The following is a 14,848-nucleotide window of genomic DNA, read 5'->3' on the forward strand; positions in this document are numbered from 1 at the left end:
AAACGTTTGCAACAAAGAATGCACAAGCAACAAATTTGGTGGCACAACACCTTTAAGGTGCCACAAATTTCGTTGAAGTTGGCCTTCAGCACCTGCATACCAATCAGCCAACTCTCAGTTGTTTACAAGCTATTTATCAAAGTTATAGTTAACTGTATTTGAAGGAGCCTGAATTCCAAACAACCCAGGGAGCAGGCTGGGTTCAGGAAGGGGTACTTAACCATGGACCACACCCACTTTGTCAAACAAGTGATTTAAAAATCCAGAGAATACCATTAACCCCTTTACATGACATTTATTGGCTATGCGAAAGCGTTTGACTCAGTACCAACCGCAGCGGCACTAAAAGAATTGAAGGACCAGGGAGTAGGACAGATCCAACGCAGAAACGTGGGCCAGTTGGGGATAAGAGTTCTACAGGGTAAAAGGCGCGACAGGATAGGGACATAAAAAGAGACGCCTACACGGGACGAGCGCTCGTCCCGTGTAACTGTCGCTTCTTGTATCCCCGTCTTGTCGTGCCTTTTACCGTGTCGAAATAGACAAAACCTACATAAGACTCCTGGACGACATATAAAAGGGATATACGGGAGGATAACACTTCACAATCGAAGCGCTAAATTCCCCATCCAAAATGGGAGGGAGTACAGAGGGAGAGAGTATTTACCCAAAACTGTTCACAGCATGTCTGAAGGAGGTATTTAGAAAGCTTGACAGGGAAGACACAGGATTAAGGATCAACAGAGATTACTTCAGTCATGTCAGGTTTGCAGAGGACATCGTATATCTGACTGAGATTGCAGAACACATGCTAAAATACTGGAGGAATTGCAATGAGAAAAAACGGGGGTGGGGCTACACATCAATAGGAATTATTCTAAAGTAATCAGGAATAAGCATGCCATAAGCACCCTCTTTAGCTTAATGCGCGAAGCGGTAGAAGCGCTCGAACTTAGCACTGGTTGTTCACTGAACATTATGAGCCAACGGGCCCAGACTTCCGCTTAATTCTGCTAGATGTAAAACAATATAATTACCTCGGGCAGATGGTTAAAGCAGACGCTAACCACGAGAGAGAAATCCGGCGGAGAAAAAGTATGGGCTGGGGAGCACTCCGCAAGAACTCTCAAATCATGAAAAGTAAGATACTTCTCTCTCTAAAAAATGGACAACCAGCGCATAATGCCTGTGATCACATACGGAGCTGAAACTTGGCGACTCAGTAAACAAGTAGAAATACAACTTAGTTCGGCTCGACGGGCCATGGAACGAATAATTATAGGAGTAACACTCAGGGACAGGAAACGAGCTGCATGGATCAAGGGACAAACTCGAGTAGATGATATATAAGTTCAAGTAAAGAAAATGAATGGATTTGGACTGGCGATGAACTGACCACCGGTGGACCGTTAGGTGACCAGAGTGGATACTAAGAGATGGGTGTAGAAGAAGTGGGAGGGTAATAACACGACAGAGGGGTGAAATACGGAAATTTAGTGGCTAATAGTGAACTCTCGCGGCCCAGGAAACAGGACCGAAGTTGTTGGAAGTCAATTTAAAAAGCCTTCACCCTGCAGTGGGCTCTAGTAGGCTTGTGATGATGACGACGATGATGATGTAGTTGATTCGCGGTTGATATTATGAAAGCGTGGTCACCTGCATTTTCTTTGCTGTTCCGGCCGTTTGTTGCGCTACGTCGCTTTTTAAAGCTGGCTGCTGACATCCCTACTACACCCCGCAATACCGCTACAACGTCACATGTGGTGCTCTATAGCTGGAAAACTACAAACATAGTGCGACATGATTTAGAGCCTGAATAAAGAACAATATCGGAAGATGGCCTTGGGTTTATATCGGTTTTTAGAGTAGATCAAAATGCCCAACTGACCTGGAATGCTGTGCATTTTTTATAATGAAAAACGTTTTTTATATAAACAAAAATTAGCACATAGAATAGCAAAAAAATGGAGAACAATTACTTACAAAGTTGAACCCCCTACGTTGTCGAGATGCAGAAAACAAGACGTAGTTTTTGATAATTTCTGAAACAGGGTAAAGTTTGAAATTTTGTATGAAAAATAATTTTAGGTAAAAATCTAAACAAGTATGTGACCTTTTTGATAGTGTACGACCTCTATTGACAAGGGAGTTTCTTTTCGCAGCATAAAGTCCCTTGTGGTAAGGGCTGCAATCTTAAGTGTTTTACACCCGCAATAGTTTCGAACTTCGCACAAGTTCGGGCCCGCTGTGAGAACGTTTTTAGGTGTGCAATTTTTTTTCGTCAACCAAACTTAAACTATGTTTTTCCGTTTGCACAAATGGCTAAATATGAAGTTTTCGTCTAAATAAAGATACTTACCAGGCACGCCTGTACCATGTCGCGTAAAAACACCGAACAGCGGGTTTTAGTTAAATACCAACGTGCCAAAAACTGTTATCGACTGACCCGTTTGACTTACAAAGACGGCTTCGAAATTTGAAACCATGAGTCAGCTTACATTACTATTCAAACTGTATCTGGTTTTCCTCTTCGTTTTGCCACTGTTTCCCTGTGAATCTATAAAATTACTTATAGGTGTTCTTTTATTTTCTTCTGTCTGCTTCGGTATACCGAGAAAGGCCTGCCTATTAGCGCTGTTTATAATTTTGTCAACTTTCAATAATTCGCTCTCTAAACCTATCATTCGCGCTATTATCCCATAACCCGCAAAACGTAAGTTGGTTGAGGTCTACAATGAAATACAGAACCACTGCTTACGTGAAACAGGAATAAAAGTCATTCGAAGAAAGCGCCTTTGTGGGAACCAAAAAACATCCTTGGGATCCCAAAAGCAACCTTCATATGGGTATTTCTACCTTTTATTCTTGAACAAAGGAGCCAAAACTCTCGCGCGTATGGACACAGGCAAGCGTGCTAAATTTAGAAGATTGCGGATTCGAGACGCTTCGGTGTTCTCCTTCAGTTTCCTGCTGTAAACATGTAGATTCAAACGAAACAATCGTGCGCTGTTACCCAAACTCAAGTCGAAGGGACACCGCACGGAAGAATTGTTGCCTCTGCTGGCTGCGGAAAGCTTAAATTCGCTGGAAACCCGCCGCGGTGGCTCAGTGGCTAAGGCGTTGCGCTGCTGAGCACGAGGTCGCGGGTTCGATTCCCGGCCGCGGCGGCCGCTTTTCTGATGGAGGCGAAAAGCAAAAACGCCCGTGTGTACGAGATTTCGGCGCACGTTAAAGATCCCCAGGTGGTCGAAATTAATCCGGAGCCCTCCACTACGGCGCGCCTCATCGCCTGCGTTGCGTCGGCGCGTTAAACAATACAATTAAAAAAATTAATTAAATTCGCTGGAATGTAGAAGTTCCTTTTCGAGAGGAGAGCGAGGACTAGCGCGTGGACAAGATACGTGACAGGGAACGCACACCTATCACGCTTGCCGTAGAACAAAGCAGATTATCGGTCACTCACAGCAGCGCAACAAAGGGATGCACAGTCGAGCGGACGGTGCGTTGACAACGCCCGTCATTGGCTACTCGAAATGCAATAGGAAGAGATAACAACGCCGCTATAAATTCCGCTACTCACTGGTATAAACCACCGCCGGCCAACCGCCCGCCCTGGTCGACGACGGTAGCGCAGCCTGAAAGGTGAGTCCCAAATTGCAAGAAAATCTGCTGTTTCTAATCGTGGCTGTGCCGTTGAATGCGCGACCCAAGGCCCGGTCTCGACACTACGCCCACGCGGGGGAGGACTCCGTTAAGAAAGTCAACTACTGCAGTCGACTGAATCTTGCGGAGCCGGCCAGACAACAGACACCTGGGGACGTTCTCAGCGAAGGCCTCAACGGGAATAGACAGAGCGTCATTGCAGTCGCTTGAACGCGAAAGTGGCAAGCACGTAAACGGACCGACCACCTCTCGAAGGCTTGCTGTCTTCGCCAGCAATGGAGGTTAGTGAATCACAATCAGTCCTTCCGCGCATATTACAAAAGGATGTGGGAGCCGTCCGCCACGCTTCTGACTTTTCCTAATATTCTCTTTTTTATATGATTCCAACAAAGGGGTTATGCAGTAAACACACGGTAAAAAGTGACTAAAACGCCATATAATATACGCAGCGAGGGCTTGGTATGGCCGCTTGTGGTTGGTTGTAGGGCTGAAAATCAGCTGTATAATGCTATCTACTTGGGCATCCGCGATTAGCATACTCGTGAATACCACTACCGCGTGGTTGGCTAGCGATGGTTCCTTCACTGGTGTTTTCAATTGAATACGGGAAAATCAGGCAGTAGATCACTCTTCAATGGCCATAGCACATGGCTCAGTGACATCTTGGATTATTTTCGGTTCCTTGAAATAATACGCCAAACTCCTTTTATTTTGTCGTTGTAGACTAGGTTTGCGTCGGGCGAACATGGCAGTATGCACAGATTGTACACTTTTGCAAACAGCAATTTTTGATGTATTGGTTTCTAGCCTTTGCAATATAACTAACAAAAAGACATAAACGAGGCACTTAGAACACAGCCCTGGGACACGCTTCTTGTGGGACGAGAAAGATTAAAAAATTGGCGTTATATAAGTGGTAATACTGAAAACGGGAACTAAAGCTATAAAAGGGTATCAAGATATTGGGTTTACGGTTGATTCAAAGGTAAGCAGGCTTTTCACGAAGTTTAGTGCGAGGTTCATCATCAATAAACTTGGCGCGAGTCTGTTGCCTTCAATGCAAATTCTGCCGAAAGACAACAGTTATCTTCCGATTGCCGAGGAAATTTGTGCCGGAAGACGTAGAAACAAAAGCAGATAACGATTCACATAAGGTTGTTGCAAAATGTCTAATAAAACATAGAGCGCTGAAGATTACACAACCAGCCCCGAATGAAAGGACAAGCGTATGTGGTGGCGCACAGAAGGCTTTTAGAATTGTCAACAAACCGTTAGGTTTATCAATCGTTACATTTGTTTCTTTGTTCTCTGTTTGCCCTGCAAACATCAGCGCTCTACGTTTTTTTATGGGCTACGCCCCTTAGGTTTTGTGGCGGTTAACGTCTCATCTCGTCACCGTAATCGTCGTCTCGTGTAGTCACTGCACTAAAACACCGGAAAATTCGTTTATGCCTCGCACTAGAACGTCACGCGTACTAAAAAAACACTGGGACACTCGTTTACGCCTCGCGCTTGAGAGCTTCATGCTTCATGACAAGAGTCTTTTACCGCAAAGGTGTATGCCTTTACGCCCAACGGTTTCATCTGCGTTGGCAAAAACACTAAGGTGCCAAGAATACACTTATACACTGCAGGCTTCGCCCCTCCCCAGGTTTCCCGTTTCCGCAGATGGCTAGAAATTTTTTTGTTATTGTTTTCCCAGCACCCTTTTATGTCTCGATACCAACTAGCCTAACACCAAGCTTTAATGTATCAGAAGAGAAGGCATTTGGTAATACGCGACAAAAGAAACATAAACGAACTCGAACAAAGCGTTGCAATTGCGATGTTGCTGCATAGCAATTCTTAAAGAGTTTTTGCAGGTTTTGCTGAACCTGGTTTTGCTGAACCACTCGCAGTAGTAATATTGGCGGCGGCCTAAAAAACTGGTCACCTCACTCCACTAATATCTTGCGTCACTCAGCACGTACACAATATTTCTTTTTTTTAAATAGCTTAACCTGTCGAAGGCGCGGGTTATCTGTTGGCTTTTGTATGTTGTGACCACACGTACTTGCATCGAATGAGAGCGGCTAAACCATTTCAGGGCAAAGCACACTTCCTTGTGACTACGCTTTCGCTTTCAGACTATGTACGTGTCTTTCAAAAATCATACTTATAATGGCTATTATGGCGCTGAGTTTTGGTTTATAGAAATTGTGTAGACTGCAGGTGTAAACGTTATAGAATTTTGGGGTGTTGTCCCATGCATGGCCATCTTTTTGCACTGAGGGGTGTGGTTGCAGTATACTGTTGTACCTCTTGTTTTATTGAGACAATCCTCATACAAGTAATATTTACAATAGTCTGCCAAAACGACTGCAGCATTATCCGCCGTTTTGTTTATTAATTATTCAATGCACAGGAAGGTTATAGAAATAACAGATTTGGCGTATCCTTTAAATACATGGCCATTTAATAAGGAAGTTTGGTTGCAGAAAACGGCTGAAACACTTACATTATGAAAGCTAACTTGAAAATATATGACACATATCCGCTAAGACGACTGTACCATCACGCCTAATTTCTTTAATATTCGCGCACAAGTATTTCACATTGAAGCTGTAGATATTGTAACGATAAGAAGAACCGCACAGAGACGCGTTGCGATATGGGATTTCTCTAGCAACGGCGTTAAAAACGAGTTCCACAGAGCCATCACTGTAGCTGTCACGACCGAAGTATAAAAACATTTTAACATCATGTAAATAAATACGTTCAACGTCCGCATTAATCCGTGTTATTTGTACTGCCTCCAGTTAATGATAAACTGTTAGTCACCTCAGCTGTGAAGTAATTTGGCTTCATGGGGAGGCTAACGGACATCCCCATGTGCATCTAATAGAATAACTCTCCCATTCCACCTTTTTTTACGTAGGGAGCCAATTACGTAGGAGGCCAATTACGTAAGAAGTGGACTCATTCGAAAATTACAAACATACCGGTTTTGTTTGGTACCACACACAATCGCGCTGGTCATCTATATCTCCATAGTACAATGGAAGCACATTTTAAACATGATATTATTGCTGGGGCTAATTAAACGCAAAATTTCCGCAATAGATGCACTGCGGTCGATTCTGCCATTCAGCCGCCCGGATAAACACAAAATAACTTTTGAATCAGACGATGACATAGACAAAACGATTTCCGAACTACAAAATCTCGTAGTGCACTTAACGCTGACAACATTGTTCACAAAAAGGAAAACAGGGATATCTGACGCAAAGCAGTTATCCATAACTCACTAATAGCAATGATTTTTTATAAAGGCGTTGGCGTATTTTAAAGCGAAGCTTTTGTGTTTTTACGGATGGCGTCTGTAACGTGAAAACACCGACGTATTAGAGAAAAACACGTTTACCCGGACCGAAATGAAACCTGGGTCTCCTGTGTTATCAAGCCGGCTTCCATCCGATTGCTCCATTTCGACACGATCGAAGCAGTTTGGAAAACGTACACGGCAAATAAAGAATACGTCACGAGAAAGATAAGCCTTAAATCATCGTCGTTTGACGTATTGGTGCATGATTTTTGGATATAGCCCGCAAGAAGGGCATTGAAAATAATTATTAAAGCAAACATACAAATTGCACTCGTGCTGCAGCCTTTACATTCTGGCTCGCAACGATGGCGCAAGTTCCCCACAGATGAGGCAAAACAGTGCGAACGAGGAAATAAATGAAATTTTGAACACTTTTGTCGTGTCTATGGTGGCAGGAGGAAGCAGGTAGGGGTATAACGGAAATGCGCAGGAGAGAAGAAGAGTATTCACGTGGCGTTGGCGGAACAAGACTCGCCTTTTGACGATATTTGAAGCGAAATAGCGAGATGCGAGACCAGCATTTTCCATTTGACAATATTTTTCGGACACTTACACAGGAAAGTTTCGCGTAAATAGCTCTGTTTCTGTCTCTTTCTCTAGTATCAGTTCTGTAAGGTCGAACAATTCTTTCACAGGAGTTAATATCGGCAAAGCATTTGCAAAATACCAAATGTTTTTAAAAGGGTAATACTTGCCAACAATTTTCTACAAGAAACTCTAGGCGTATTTCACGCGAAGTATGAGTACACGGCAAAAACTCGCAGTTTTTTATTTAAAGAGACATGCCTTTAGGCGGAGAAGTAGACTGAGAAACTTGTGGCTCTGCGTTTGGCAAGAACCTCCTCCTCTCAAGTAAGTTAAAACAATCACGCCCATATCAACACAAGAACGAGGCCGAAACACTTTTACATCAAGACTGCGCCCTGTTCAAAAGCACAGCGGAACAAAGAAATTACTGCAAAATGTACTAGGGTTGGTCAGGGTATCCTTTAAAAACACGGCCATTTAATCAGGAAGTTTGGTTGCAGAAAACGGCTGAAACACTTACATTATTAAAGCTAACATGAAAATATATGACACATATCCGCTAAGACGACTGTACCATCACGCCTAATTTTTTATTATTCACGCACAAGTATTTCATTATTGAAGCTGCAGATATTGTAACGATCAGAAGAACCGCACTGAGACGCGTTGCGATATGGGATTTCTCAAGCAACGGCGTTAAAAACGAGTTCCTCAGAGTCATCACTCTTGCTGTCACGACCGAAGTATAAAAACATTTTAACATCATGTAAATAAATACGTTCAACCTCCGCATTGGTCCGTGTTTTTTGTACTGTCTCCAGTTAATGATATACAGTCAAACCCGTTTATAACGAACTGCAATATGCACCACGATTAGTTCGATATATCCAATAGTTCGATATAGCCGAACCCGCCTATAACGAGCTTATTGTTACGAGTTCGCAATCCATGGGATCCCCCCGCCCCCTCCCCAACTCCGCCATCCGCGTATACAGAACCGAACACACTACAGTGCTTGGAATGCCCGTCCCAACACATCCCCTGGACAAAGGCGATATGGGCATACGCTTCCTGACAAACAATCAGTTGCGTTCTTTCTTGGGATACTTGGACGCAGAACTTTTCGTCTGTATGTTGGGCTGCCTGTGTCTGTCCTTCTGTCTGTCTTTCACTGGATGGAGGCGCCCGGCCAAAGTTAACGCAGTTGTTTGACGAGACGTTTATATACGTGGCACAAACAGTTCGGGTCGGTGGCTTGTCCTTTACAATCATCGTCGCCTACACTCCAGATAGTGTTGCATTGGACTTAACTAGCTTAGAAGGCATCATAATTACTACACTAGCCCAGCGTATTTTGACGGGTGATTTCACCGCCTCATCCCAGCTGGCGCTGAAGTCCTCAGGAATGAAGGCCTGCATGTATGCATGGCTATCAGACTACATCTCCAAAACTTATGTGTACATATCTACGGACAGCTTCGACGCATCGCAATATCAGGTGACCCGCCGTGTTCCCGAGGGTGGGGTGCTGAGCTTTACACACTTTAGCATCACCCTAATAGGCCTATACAAATGCGTGCCACCGTCGGTACAAATCACCCTGTAGGCCAATGACATTTGCATATGGAGTTCAGGCCGCAAAATGCGAGTATTACGGTCCGGACTTCAGCGGGCAGACGACTCGATTGCGCTATTCCTGGTAACGCGACGTTAAGAAATCTTAGTGAACAAATTCCGTGCGACCGCTCTTAAGAAGAATGACTTTACGTGCTACCACCCCACTGTTACGGGGGAGGAGCTAAAATTCTATATGCCCCGACCTACAGGTTCTTGGGAGATAAAATTGGTAGAAATTTCACTTGGTGACCTCGTGTTTGTAACTTCAACTACAAGATTACATCATTTGCCTACATATCCCGCATGCTCTCTACCAACACCGCCGGTTGTTCAGTCACCTCTGTCCTGCAGCATTTTGAAGCATTTGCGTTTCCCCTGGGCTACAGAATCCTTGCTTCTTCCCGTTACAAAAGGGTCAACGCGCTAGAAAGCATGCAAGCACAGGTGATGTTTTTGCTCGGTTTCCAAAGCCAACTTCTAGCATCCGAACGCTGACAGAATGCAGGCGGGTCTCACCACTCGCTCTAGGAACGCCGAAATTAGCTTCCTGCACATCTGCTGCGGGTGTCAAGACAGTGCGTCAATTATATAGCGACACGCTGAGCCCAAGGAGCGCAGCTGGTTTCCACAGCTATCTCAACAGCCTGTTTTCCTGAGCACCCACCCTCCATATTGCTGCCTATACCAGTCACAAACACTATGCCCGGCATTACAAAAATACAGCTGGCTCCAGCATTGAATTTCCTTGCTCTGGACTATGTGTTACAAAAATACAAAGACCACACTCATTTTTGTGAGTGATTGGTCAGTCTCGTCAACATTATCGACTACCTGGGTGTAGATACCGTCATCATGCACCACTATCAGGGGTACCCTGCCCAGCCACAGCATGCAAACTACGGCTGCACAACTTGGAGCGCTGCGGATGGCTTTCGCTCACATCATCCAGCAGCCATCACGAGAGTGGGCTACCTTCACAGACTCCAGGGCTGCACTTCAATGTCTAGCGGCTTTCCCAAAATACAGTGGAACCCCGATAATACGACCTTCAAGGGACTGCGAGAAAGCGTCCCATGACCGGGGTGCCGTACGACCGCGGTGCTGGTAAATGCCGGCCTAGTAGATGGTCCTACGCGAAAGGTTGGCTAGGGTCCCATTTAAACTATTATATTTAGCGCGTTCTCGCGTGATTCGCGAAGTTTTAGCTGTAATCCCAAGGAAAAAATTGACCGCGTATCCGCTCCTTTCGTCTCAGATGTCGACAAAAGACGATGGTCTTTGTCGACATTTGCAATTTATATGCCTCCCTTCGCTTTCGCGCACACCTATCACGTTGTCCCTCTTGCGTCGCGCTCCTCCCAAGTTAAACACGCTAAATGTTTGCTCCAACCAATTTGCATTTACCGCGCTCCACTGCTACAGGCCGGGGGCCTCGTTGCCAGCGCTTCCGGACGGCGAAGACGCGCGTGAATCAAGGCGCCCTTTAAAGTTTATAGAACCGCGTTGGCCAAGTCCACGTGCGTTCCTAACAGAACGTGCAACCTGCCTAGTAAAAGGTTTCCCAACTGTTGCCGCTTGAATGCTTGAAATATCGCCATAAGATATAGTGACGCGGGCGACAGCAGGCCACAGTGTTATTTTTTTTGTGCGGTAGATGCGTTTCCTTTCGCAAAAACCAGGCATCCATGAATGTTTTAATCAAGGACCACTGAAAATACCACCTATGTATTGACGTCCTGTATTATATTTGCGTAATGTCTTGCACTTTTACAGCAATGCCGACAAGTGTGAACATATAAACCGGATTTAAACGTTTAGATTTGGCTGTGAGTATATATGTCTATTGCGCAGATTTCGTTTCCCTTTGGTCGGGTGGCTGGATCGAGTCAGACAGGTAGACCGACAGACATTCAAACAGACCAAAATTTCTGGGTTTAAGTTGTCCAAGAAAGACTATCGTCTTTAAAAAGCAACGCCTATGTTGTGCCCCCTCTCCTCCATGCGTCCGAGATTGCCCGGTGGCCACGCGCTTTGCGCGAGCAAGATGAAGCCGAGGTAGTCGAGCAAATTGAGAGGGGGAGACGCGAGTGTGAAACCGCCAAAGCCAAGCGCAAAAAAACAGCATTCCCATACATGTTGGAGACAACGTTTGAACTGTGCCGAGCCCTCGCAATTGTGTCAAAAGGCTCAACGCATAGCAGGTTTTGTTTCGGACAGAATCCCGCAACGCGAAATAGATACAATAATTCAAACTTGGCAAGTAAACCGTATTACGGAAGAAATTATAGCGCGGTCTTGCTACAGTGACTGGCTGCGGCGGCCATTGATTGAACCAAAATGACGTTGCCAACGTATACGGGCCTCCACCCTTGGGGCGGACACTCGTGCATTGAGATACTCTACCAAAGAAAGGAGCAGAGTGAAAACCGGGTTATGAAAAACACGGATAAGTGGAGATATTCGGAAAGAGAGCGTGGTGAAAGGAAGAAACTTGAATCGAGCGGGCTGGGAAAAACGGTGTTGCGTGATTGACAAGGGGCTGCGTCGTATGTGTTACCGCGTTTGTCAGCGGCTCGACGGGAACTTGAAATTCGCGGTCGGCCTGCTATCATGAACTTCGACTTCTCGCGGTTGGCGCGTTGGTATACTGAACCCACAAGCGGCCGTCGCTGCTCAGCTCCCGCGCACAAGTAACTGCCTGCTTGCTTGTGTCTGGTCAGCACGTTGTCTGGTCCGTAGGCGGACCTTTGCTTACTAAGCAATGTTAAACAGGGGTTAAGAATAAAGAACGTCGGGCAGAGAGTGCGAAGTGGTGTAAAATATAGGGAAAAGGCCGGTTTATCCGCGTCAGGGTTCGTCGTATGAAGCAGACCGCGTGCACCCGAGCGTCATATCGTCGGGGTTTTTAATGCATTGTTTCAATGGGAAGTTTGCCACGACCGCGGGTATCCGTCGTAAGAAGCGGGTAGTCGTAAGTCCGGGGACGTATGAGCGGGGTTCCACTGTGGCAGCTTGTGTTTGACATATACGTCCTGCTTCTTCAAGCTACACAATCGCACCTTCAAATTACGATCCAGTTGACTCCTGCCAATTCGAGGTGACATTAACAGAAAAAGTGTTCTCGTAGATGGTTATTAACTTTACACCGACCTACTGCGTTGTTTAGGAAAAACGCTTAGGGGGGGTCCACCAGTTGTGCGATTAACGATTCCAGCCTCCAGCTCTCACAAAGCAAACGGCCGGGAAGCAAGTCGGTGGGCTCGTACCTGCGCTTACGTTTTCTTTATATTCAGCTTTATTAATGAGCTAGTTTAGTGACTGAAGCTCTTTGATCCAGCTACCAGTGTTACGAACCTGATAGGAGACCTTCCTCATCAATTGTACATTAACAGCTGTACTAACTCTTGAATCTTGTTATCAGCATCGCCTCTCCATAATCATCGTCACCACGTGTGGCTGTTACTTGGCCCGAGCTAGAACCACAAATTAAGCTACGCTTAAGAGTAACGACACTGACGAACGGCGGCAGCCATTTTGCTGCCTGACGCCTGGGTGTACAGCTTTATGCGCCCTATGACGGCTGACGTTGACGGAAGGAATTGGTCCGGGCGCCGCTTGGCAACCATGGCAGCCGTGTTTACTTTTCGAAGATTTAGAGAGAGCGTGCCGGTGTGATGGGGTCAGGCTCGGTTGCGCTAGTGTAGCTCATTTAGTGGCTCTGGGTTATGCTAGAGCCACTATATAAGCTACGCTTTTTAAGTGGTTATAATTTACGCTAGGCCACGGTCGTTCTATCCCAGCGGGAAGCGATACAGGCGTTTTCTAGCTTCCCGCCGGTTGAAACAGACCGTACAGGGAAGCACGCCATCGCTACTCTGTCTGGGGGCTTAAAAACGCCCTCCCAACGTGTCATACAGCCGCACTGCTCTCCGAACATCACGACTTATCGAAGAGCGCGCACGCGGCAACACAGATGCACCGAAATGTCAGCGCCCATGTGTCTTCCGAGGTAAACAAATGTCCCGTGGCGCGGTTCCACCAATGGCCGCTGTTGGCGGCTTAGAACCATGACATGACAGAAAATAGTGCCCATACTCTGGAACCTCAACTAGTGGCTCTAGCCCGAGCGCCTGAATAAACGGTCGTGCCAACCATTCTCCCCTAAGTTGTGGGATGTGTGTTTTCATCCCAAAGTGTACCTCGCGCACTGCCCTCCAGGAGCTCCGCTCGGGTCGCCGCCTAATGGCGGAGAATCTCGAAAAAAAATTCCCCGCATTTACCCGAGGGGAAGAATGTGAAAGTGCGAATGCAGGAGTTGAATTTGCGCGGTTCGGTAATGTTCGCGAAAGAGAGATCACACACACACACACACACACACACAACTACAAAGAAAGAAAGATGCATTTATTCACAGACACCTATTTGTGTTGTCGTTGTACTTCATTGCTAGAGCGTATCTCAGCTTTGAAATTTCGTGTCAGTACTCCTTTAGGCGGGTGCATTAGCCCTTCTCACGCCCGATTCCTGGCCAATCCCCCACGTGGGTATGTGCCATGTCAGCGGCCAGGCAGCGCGCGCCCATCTCCCCCCGTTGCCAAGGAAGACGAGGAGATTCCTGGCCAATCCCCCACGTGGGTATGTGCCATGTCAGCGGCCAGGCAGCGCGCGCCCATCTCCCCCCGTTGCCAAGGAAGACGAGGAGATTCCTGGCCAATCCCCCACGTGGGTATGTGCCATGTCAGCGGCCAGGCAGCGCGCGCCCATCTCCCCCCGTTCCCAAGGAAGACGAGAAGCGCGCGCTCCCGCAGCTGTTGCTATGCGGACGGCGGCGGAATGCGGACGGCGGCGGACGCTTCAGGCTCGCTTAAGAAGTGCATTCGCACTTAAAACTCACCGAAGGATGCGCGAGCCGGGCGCATTAAAGCAAAGCCGCCTCCCCCCAGCAGCGCACCTGCCAATTGGGGTTTTGACCCCCGCTCCCCCATCGTCTATCCCTGAAGGTCAGGAGGACAGGAAAGCCTGCCCCGACGCCGTGCAAAAAGCCACCGGCGGGGCACATACAAAGGGTTGCCACTCGCTGGCGTCTGCGGAGGCCGCCCATCGCTTCCGCCCAAGGAGGGGGACACAACAAGGCCACGAAAAGGGAGGGAGGTCATCGTACTGACGGGTTTCGACGCTGAAACTGCGAACGCCGCGGCTCCACCAAACCCCCCTGTACTGCGCAACCAGCCATCAGCGTGATCCCGCTTTCTTCGGTAATATTCGTGGGGATGATGTCGACGAATGGCTGGGTACCCACGACAGAGTGAGCGCATTTAACCGCTGGGTTGACAACATCACCCGGCTAAATGTTTTTTTTCCGAACCCAGCCGGCCAAGTTTTGATTTCTTAATCACGAGCTTAAAATCACCGACTGCACCGATTTAGTCGCTCAGCTCTGGCGGATTTTCAAATCGTCGGCAGCTTGTTCGGACGGCGCGAAGAAAGAACGGGAGGGGCATGCCCAACATCTTCAAAAATCTTACACCTCGTATACTGGGGACGTGTTAGCCCTTTGCCAAAAGGTCAACAAAGACATGTCCGAGGCTGGCCAGGTACGCCACACCTTAAAGAGAATTAGCCAGTTTGATTTTACTGCGCTCGTCCTCAAGAATCCGAGCACCGTCTCAAACGTAA

General features: G+C 46.9%; 1 protein-coding gene across 1 annotated transcript in view; it reads left to right on the top strand.

Moving 5' to 3' along the window:
• The first annotated feature begins 3,524 nt into the window (after positions 1–3,524).
• Positions 3,525–14,848, top strand: part of LOC144163863 (caspase a-like) — a 65,819-nt gene continuing 54,495 nt past the window's right edge. Inside the window, exons 1-2 of the mRNA XM_077694541.1 lie at positions 3,525–3,642; positions 3,712–3,944. Of these exons, the coding sequence (XP_077550667.1) occupies positions 3,939–3,944 (6 nt within the window). The 5' untranslated portion in view covers positions 3,525–3,642; positions 3,712–3,938. The remainder of the gene's footprint in view (positions 3,643–3,711; positions 3,945–14,848) is intronic.

This window comes from Haemaphysalis longicornis, unplaced genomic scaffold (genome assembly GCF_048455015.1).
Source record: "Haemaphysalis longicornis isolate Haplotype H1 unplaced genomic scaffold, Haemaphysalis longicornis Haplotype H1 scaffold_13, whole genome shotgun sequence".
Classification (NCBI taxonomy): Eukaryota; Metazoa; Arthropoda; class Arachnida; order Ixodida; family Ixodidae; genus Haemaphysalis; species Haemaphysalis longicornis.